Raw genomic sequence first — 8,670 nt, forward strand, 5'->3', positions numbered from 1 at the left:
TTTCACTAGCATTAATGAATTAAAGAAAAAAAATTACCAACATATTCATATTCTACCTTTTACCACTTAACAGACGAGTCAGTCAGCAGCAGCTCTAACCCACGTCCCTCTTGACCCGTCCTCTCCTGAGTGAAATTAAAACTGCAGTATGTAACTTTTATATAAATATATTTTTTTCACATATTTTTTAAAACTGTCATTATGTTGTGACAGTTTGGTATGAGACGTAATCTGTGAAAAATCTATTTCCTCTGCCTTCTCCCAGTGCTACAAACAACCAGTCAATGGCAGGAGAGTTTTAGTGCTGTCAATCACAATCTCATGTGGTGCTGCTCATCCTTCCTCCCCCTCAATTTGTGCTATTCTGCAGCTAGCATAGCACAGAGCTGTGCAGATTCAAACTGTGAATGCTCAGTTTAGTTAGCATAGGTACCAATGATGGCAGATAAACGGTTTCTTGTAATGATAAGTTGTTTCTCCACCATTAGCACATTTAGCAGTGAGTGAATGAGGATGATTGACAGCACTAAGACCCTCCTCCTGGTTCTGATTGGTTGTTCTGGTCAGAACGGTTCATTACTTTAACCAGTAATAGTAATTCAGGAAGGAGATGGAGGAGATTGATTGTTTTCACAGATTATCTGTCTCATAACAAACTGCTATGACATGGTGACAGCTTTAACTAATATGGAGAAAACATATTTTTTATTAAAGTTGTACTGCAGCCTGAATAAAATGCAACATTTTGAGAAGTCTGGATTGCTTTATGTATATTTTGCACGTTGCTTTTGACTGTTGCTCATGGGGAGACATTTCAGTATCTAAAACTAATTAAAAAAAATAAACAACCTACCTGCATACTGGATGTGGACTGTTGGATGTTAGATTCATGAGCAGTAAATATTGTGCTGATTATCAGTATTGAACCAAAGAAAGCAAAGCAGATGCAGGCCTTTAAAATTGTGACACTTTTTATGGGTCAAATAGACTCAAAAAATTGTAACAGCAGCTGCACAGGGGGGCCCAAACAAAGTTTTTTGTCAGGGGGCCCAAGATTCCTGGCGGCGCCAGGAATGCTTCAGTCAGAAAGCATTAACCAGTTTACTGTAGAACTACAGCCTGAGATCCCACTTCAAAATAGGAGCAGGAACATAAATGTCTAACCACCTGCAGAATTCACAACAGGTGAAAACCAAAACCTCAGCACACGGTGAACTTCACTCAACTGAAAGCTTACAATACAGCCCAGTAAATTATCGCTTTAGAATTTCTGTGGAGAAATTCATTTAGGGAAAGCTAAGCGCACTGAGCATTTTCAAAGTTAGCAAAAACGCTGAACAGCAGGAGTGTGATGGCTGCTTTCACTGACTGAGAAGCAGCCGAATCTAAAGAGGAAAGCGACTGAAAGAGCTTTTTGTTTTCTCCGTCTCTTCATCAGACACATTTGCCAGTAAAGTGGCAGCGATCCAGGACCAATACGCGGACGCCTCCATCGGGAACGTTACAGGAAGTAACGCTGTCAACGTCTTCCTGGGCATTGGTGTGGCGTGGTCCATCGCCGCCGTCTACCACTACAGCAAGGGCCAAGAGTTCAGGGTGGACCCGGGAACGCTGGCCTTCTCTGTCACGCTCTTCACCATCTTTGCTTTCATCTGCATCGCCGTCCTGATCTACCGGCGCCGGCCGGCCATCGGCGGGGAGCTCGGTGGGCCGCGTGTTCCTAAAATCCTGACTTCCTGCCTGTTCTTCAGCCTGTGGTTGATGTACATCATCTTCTCGTCGCTGGAGGCGTACTGCCACGTCAAGGGCTTCTAGGCCACGTGCTTCAAACTGAAATTGCAATTTGGACGGTTTGTCTTCGGTCCATCAGATCATCTGATTGTAACGGGTTCCTATAATGAATGTTTCTGTAAAGACTGAGTTCCTGAGAGGTTCTGGTGGGTTTCGGGTTCCTTCAGGTTCTGGCCTGACAGTCAGAATTTAGCATTAACCAAGATGTTTGGGTCAGCCCTGCTGGTTCCCCTGACTTCCTGTAACATGTCTGTAAGGTTCTGGTTCCAGTTGTTCAGGTTTTCAGTGTGTTGGTGCACACTCTGTGTTCTGGTTTCGGTAGAACCATCTTTAAAATGTTCTGTTGGACCCAGAATGCTGCATGTTTTCCTCTAAGTTATCTTATACTTTCAGATTATATTTAAAGTGAGTTCTTTCAGGTATTTTGAAGTTCAGCCGGGTCCAAACAGCTTCAGGGGTTTTCTTTGAATGTAAGCAGCTTTTCAGGCCCTTCAGGCCCGGCGTCCGGCCCGGTTTGGACAGAAAGCCTCTGGATGCGTCTGCAGAGGGCTGCTGACTTCCCTGAGTGATTCCTCCTCCACCTTTAGTTGTGCACAATGTTTTGTCTTGCATGAACTTTGAACCCACCGCCACACAGAGACCTGAGCAGCCAAGAGGTCCCTTCGTCTTTATTCTGCCATGTGATTGGTTGTTGAATGCAGTTTCTCCTCAAAATATTAAAGTTTAGTGAGTGATGATGAGTCGACTTCTGTCTTCAGTGTCTCGGATCTTCCAACTGGGAACGGCTGCCTGGAAACCAGAGCTTTAACTGGGACGTTAAACACACCCTGAATGTTTGGATGATTTACTGGAGTCTGTAATAATTCATAATTATTATAACTGCTTATGGCAATCATTAAATAAACTGGTAATTTAGATGAAAATAAGCCCCGCCCCCATCCGGAAATAAACAGCAACAAGACCCGGTTCTGATGTTGACGGTTTCCGGCCTCATCTGGATCCGCTTTAACTCGGGTCATTGTTCAGAACCGGTCCGCTTCTTCCTGGAACAAGACTTGGTTTCTGCTCACTCAGGGGTTCTGGCCGGTTCTGGTTCTGGCCCGGTGGGCCTCAGCAGAACCCAGCGTAGCTGGCGGTGGAGCGAGCGCAGAGACCCGGATAGAGCGCCTCGGTGAACTCGGTTCTGAAAGTGTGAACGTGACTCGGCCCGGTTTCAGTCAGCAGGAAGAAGGACAGAACCCCCCCAGCGTGGTCCAAACGGACACGGACCCGCTCATAGCCGTCATCAGGAACATCATAGGTCCACTTCTCCCCGCCGTGCCACGCAGTCAGAACATCTCCCTCTGCTGCGAAGAACCAGGACGCCCGGTTCCGCCCAAACGCGGCCCGGCCCGCTCCCTTCCTGGGAACACTTTCGTACGCCAGAGCGACGCCGACGGTGGCCCGGTTGTCGGTGCTCATCCAGTCCACATCGAAGCCATGGCGACCCGTCAGCGCCGCCCGGCTCAGAACCTGCAGCTCCGCGTTGAACCGCTGCGGGTTCTGCGGGTAGTTCTGGTACCGGTCCGAAACCGTCACCCTGCGCAGGTCCGGAGACACGAGGAGCCAGCTGTTGGCGGTGTCTGGGTCCAGGGCGAGGTCCAACGGGTCCGACGGGTCCAACGGGTCCGACGTGTCCAACGTGTCCGACGGGTCCGATGGGTCCAACGTGTCCGACGGGTCCGATGGGTCCAACGGGTCGGCTTTAGAACATGAGACATCAGAGTTCATGTGTTTTTTTATGTGTATTTGTTTAGTTAATAACGCTCAATAAAGTTTTAGAAAAAAAAATGACGAGAGGAAATAGAACTCCTGCTTAAATACATTTCAAAATAAAAGCATGTGCATAAACGTCTAAAAAACTTTTAATGGGTGACAATCAAAACTTCAACACAGATGTTGAACTTTGTCCAACTGAAAGTTTATAAAACAGCCAAGAAAATCAATGATTCAGAATTTATCTGGACAAATTAATTCAGGGGAAGCTAAGCGCACTAAACGTTTACGCTAGCAAAACCACTAACCAAGAAGCTAGCTAAACTGTTAGCACATTAGCGGAAGTCCAACCAGTAACACACAGGTTTTGTCAAGTCACACAAGGTTTAGCAAAAGAAGATGGGGCGGGGCCTACAGGTGGAGCCACTCAGAGAGCAGCTAGACTGAGGTCTTACCTGGGGTCAGCTCGCTGGGCATCAGTGCAGTGAGCGGCTGCTCCTGGTCTGAGGACATGTCTCCACCCTGAGAGGACACAAACATCCACTGAAAGCACTCAGCTGGTCTGGACCTGCAGGTAGACCTCCTGAGGACACGTAGTTAATCCCCCACCTCTAACCATCTGCAGGAAACAGGAAGTTAAATCAGGTTTTTTATGATCCATTCAGGGTCATAAATGTGCATACACCTCCAGACGGCTCAGGATAAAAGTTTAATTTAAATGAGGCAAAAATGAGGCGACGCTTACTTTTTAGAAACTATATTTTATATAATTAAAATATTGAATACTGACAGATTCCAACAAACTTTCATATTAAAGTTTATTCTTTCACTTAAACATTTGACTTCTGTAATAATACCTGTAAAACTTTGATAAAGAACAAAATGAAGTGAAGTCACTGACTCAAGCTTATATTTATGGTTTGTTCAGAAATCTTTCATTGGCAAAAATACTTTTACATTTTTAAAGCAAATTAAAGGAAAATGGTCCGATTATTTCTTGGATTATTTTTAAAGCATGGTTAATAAATTTAGCAAATATTTCTGAAACCACTGTACGGTCCGTTTAAACCTGTTCTCACCGATGCTGCGTGTTTAAGGAACTTGGAAGCTTACTAAAAATATCATAAAATAAAGAGTCCTCCGGCGGACAGGAAGTGTCCACCTGGTGTCGGTCTTACCTGCCGAGCTTCTCCGGTTTTCTGAGCTTCCGGTGGCAGCAGAACCAGGAAGCTGGTTCCAGGAGGGTCCGTTTGTTTACCGCCAGATGGGAGAAGTGACGGGGAGCCGGAGTGGGAGGAGTTTCCTCCAGAGCGACGTTAGACATTATGGCAGGCCGTTTTAACATAAAATCGGCCTCACCATGCTCGTATTTCAGATGTCTGAAATTTGTTTCTGACGAGATATACAAGTTAAGCGAGTTAATTAATAATCCTTTAATTGTTTCTGATTTTCCCTCCTCAATGTAAGGAAATGTTGCTGCCAGAGGTTTGGCCACCAGAGCGGTCAGGGTCCAGACGTGGATTTAATGTCTACATTATGTGAAATAAAAGTTTAAATTGCTCTGTGTAATCTAGGCCAGTAAAGCGGGTTCTGGACAGATGCAGCGGGTCTGCAGGACGGCCGTGGTGCACCGGACAGACCTCTGGGTCAGACATCCAGGCAGTCCCTTTGGACCTGCCAGCCAGTTCTGGTGACGAGGTCAGGCCGATACTGGATCTGGCTTGGATGCAAAGGGAAACTTAAGGAGTGAATTCTCACGGATCCGATCAAGCCCGGAAGTTTTCATGAATGAAATTGATGATGAAATTCTAACCCAACCAAATCCTGAGGAGCCTCTGATTGGTTGGAGCGAGTCGGACCATCATCGCGCTTCTGCAGAAGGAGCCATCAAGAAGAACTCATCAACCAATCCGAAGCTGACTTACAGAGGGGGGTGTTGCCACAGTAGATGGCCAATAAAAAGATTTCACCCCGTAATAAACATGACCTTTAGCCCAGAGAGTGACCTTTAAAATCCCATAACTACGTCACCACAAATATGTAAGAATAAAGCATGAAATATGGATAAAGTGATCAACAGCGACGGTCAGTCCAGGTCAGAGGTCAGGCTTGTTGACCAGATTAGCTCTATATTAAATTCAGTAATGTTTAATTTGAAAACAGTTTTGTGGAAATTTCTGTCAAAGAATGAGAGTTTGTCCCCATAAGATTAATCTTCATCTTCATTTCTGTTTGAAAGTGTTAAGGAAATGAATAAATCTTACCAATGGTGAAACACACTCAAGAACGAAATCAAAATGCATTTTGATTATTATTTTATTAAGAAATTAAGCAAAGAAAAGGATCAAAGATTCCCCTGGTTAGTGAAGGAAAGTAAATGACTTTTCATCCTCCATCGCTCTACGAACAGAAAGAGAGAGATTCACTTTATTTCACAACTCTGGATTCTGAGACCCGAGAAAACAACCTCCCAGAAACCCTTCTTCTTCTTCTTCTTCTTCTTCTTCAGTCTTCTCAGTAATTAAGCCAAACATCGTTCAAACAAACATCACCTGATTCTACAGTCACAGCAAAACACCCAAAGTCTGAACCAGGTGGACCACAGAGCCACCGCCCCAAACCCGCTGGAGGAAACCATTTCAGAAAAAAACCAAAAACAAGACTGGCAGGAAATGAGGGAAACAAGGAGTCCACTCAGAAACCTCTGGCTCCCCCTACAGGAGAACGAGACTTGGCGCGATCACACGGTGACAAAGAAAAACATTCATATGCACAAATTTAGATCAAATTAAAATGAAATAAATGAAATAGTAAAAATTAAATGTTCTATTACAACAGCATAAATAGTAATATTAATTGAGTTTTAGTCGTTCACAACAAAAAACAGGAAACCATCAGCTTTAAGAGAACGGGGCATTTTAAGGGGATTTGTTTGGGACAAATCCCCTTAAAATCTCACCTTACCAAACTATTGTAGATTAAAGTAATCAGTAGAATGAAGCTCTGCTAGCTTCAGCTGCAGATCTGTGCATCAACAATGCAAAACACCACAGAAAAATGCAATATAAATAACACTGAAACTTTTTTCTAAACTATTTTATCTCTGCCAAAACACGAACTTCAGGGGTTAGCTCAGCTGCTACGTCCAAGTAAAAAACCAGGAAACAGTTAGCTGCTTGGCTAACAGCTAGCAGTGTGTGCACGGCAAGCACATGTTTGCTCCAGTCTTAGAAACAAATGCAGTGGTTAGCTGCAGCTGTGCATGGCTAGCACATGTTAGCTTGGAGCGTAGCACTTCCGGTTAGCAGTGGTCTCCACAGCATCAGGCTGACGTTCAATCAGATGGCGGCCGGGCCGACAAACATCCTGATTCCTCATCACTCAGAGGAATAGCAGTGATGTTCATTGATGTCTATAAAACCATGAGTCTAAATCTAACTTAATTTAAGGGGGCCTCAAAACAATCAAGATCTGTCTAATATTTCAACATCCACTAAAGTTAAAACTGGCATAATTAAATTAATATTTGCAACACTCCTCCTTTTGATCTCTGATATGAGATCAACTATATAAATGCCCTGAATCCCAACACATGGAGGCTGCCAGCAACCGAAGACAATCTGATATCTGGAGAATTAGACCTTCTGCTTGTCACTGTACAGTTCCCACCAGCTCCCGGCTCCTTTCTAAAGATTATCATAAGTGATCAAATAGATGGCACACAACAACATACACATGTAAAACAGCAGGAGAAATGAAGTTCCTCTAAGTGTCAGCTAAGCAAATGCTAAGGCAGAACCAAGAGGGCATTAATGCTTTAGGAGAGGATGTTCCCTGCACACAAATCAAACGCCCAAAATCATGAAAAGGATAACACTGAAGTTCAGCATAAAATGATAAAACATTAACGATTAAAATGCACAAAGAAATTAATCCCTAGAAGGAAACTACAAAGAAAAGTCCTGCAGATTATGGTTGTAATATTTTGTTGTTCTTTTTCAAGGTAATGAAGCCGGGATTAATACAGCACACAGAGCTTCAAATAGAAGGGCTTCTTTATTCTCAAAAAGACATTTTTTCTCCGAGTTGAAAAAATGAGGTTCAATATATGGAGAAATAAATGGACCATATTTCAAACGGTAGAAAACCTTAGCTTCGGCGAAATGGCGGGCTAATAACGCGGTTAGCACTAACAGAGGAGAAACAGCTTCACATACAAGCTGAAATCAACCACAGAGTATAACAATCGGCAGTGGCACCTCTAGAAGAGGACAAACGGAAAACATGACATTAGCATCATCTCTGTAGCATTGTCCACGAAACATAATTCAGTTCAAACATTAATTACCGAACACTTGGATCCTTCTCTCATGTGGCCATAGAGTCTCTTCCCCATAGACATGATTATGTAGACCTGAGTGAAGTTGGCCCTCCCACCTTCTTCAAATCAGACAAAATGGGTGTCAAACATTAGTGCTATGTTTGTGCTGCAAAAATTTTCGTTTGTGCCGCTGTCATTTTAAAGATATAGAGAAAGTTGGATTTCATAAAAGTGGGGGGGCTGGTTGACCTTTTGACCTTTACACTTTCATTAATATCTTCAAAGCCAAAGCAGCACAAACAAAAAATTTTGCTGCACAAACCAACACAAACGTAGCCGAGTTGATTGACACCCATTTTGTCTGATTTGAAGAAGGTGGGGGGTTGGTTGACCTTGGATGACCTGTGGAAACATTTATTTATATCTTTAAAATGACAGCGGCACAAACGAAAAATTCTGCTGCACAAACCAGCACAAACGTTTGACACCAATTTTGTCTGATTTGAAGAAGGTGGGGGGTTGGTTGACCTTGGCTGACCTGTGGAAACATTTATTTATATCTTTAAAATGACAGCGGCACAAACGAAAAATTCTGCTGCACAAACCAGCACAAACGTTTGACACCAATTTTGTCTGATTTGAAGAAGGGGGGGGGTTGGTTGACCTTGGCTGACCTGTGGAAACATTTATTTATATCTTTAAAATGACAGCGGCACAAACGAAAAATTCTGCTGCACAAACCAGCACAAACGTAACCGAGTTGATTGACCCCAATTTTGGCTGATTTGAAGAAGGTGGGGGGC

At 43.6% G+C, this 8,670-nt stretch overlaps 1 protein-coding gene and 1 pseudogene across 1 annotated transcript; one reads left to right on the plus strand and one right to left on the minus strand.

Moving 5' to 3' along the window:
- The first annotated feature begins 1,391 nt into the window (after nt 1–1,391).
- LOC103130130 (sodium/calcium exchanger 1 pseudogene) lies at nt 1,392–2,274 on the plus strand (annotated as a pseudogene).
- Nucleotides 2,275–2,280: 6 nt separating this feature from the next.
- LOC103130108 (stonustoxin subunit alpha-like) lies at nt 2,281–5,408 on the minus strand. The gene is made up of 4 exons (XM_007541415.2): nt 5,360–5,408; nt 4,725–4,849; nt 4,002–4,068; nt 2,281–3,533 (listed from the first exon to the last, which is right to left on the minus strand). The coding sequence occupies exons 1-4, from the start codon at nt 5,406–5,408 to the stop codon at nt 2,902–2,904; spliced, it is 873 nt and encodes a 290-aa protein (XP_007541477.2). The 3' UTR covers nt 2,281–2,901.
- Nucleotides 5,409–8,670: the final 3,262 nt, after the last annotated feature.

Source organism: Poecilia formosa, unplaced genomic scaffold (genome assembly GCF_000485575.1).
Source record: "Poecilia formosa unplaced genomic scaffold, Poecilia_formosa-5.1.2 Scaffold608, whole genome shotgun sequence".
Taxonomy (NCBI): domain Eukaryota; kingdom Metazoa; phylum Chordata; class Actinopteri; order Cyprinodontiformes; family Poeciliidae; genus Poecilia; species Poecilia formosa.

Bases quoted from the DNA above. Each gene is read 5' to 3' on its own strand.
- LOC103130108 (XM_007541415.2), bottom strand. From the start codon at position 5,408: ATGGTCCGACTCGCTCCAACCAATCAGAGGCTCCTCAGGATTTGGTTG. The intron at 4,850-5,359 runs GTTAGAATTTCA...GTCGCTCTGGAG, and splicing joins GCTCCTCAGGATTTGGTTGG to GAAACTCCTCCCACTCCGGC. The intron at 4,069-4,724 runs GTAAGACCGACA...GTGTCCTCTCAG, and splicing joins AAACCGGAGAAGCTCGGCAG to GGTGGAGACATGTCCTCAGA.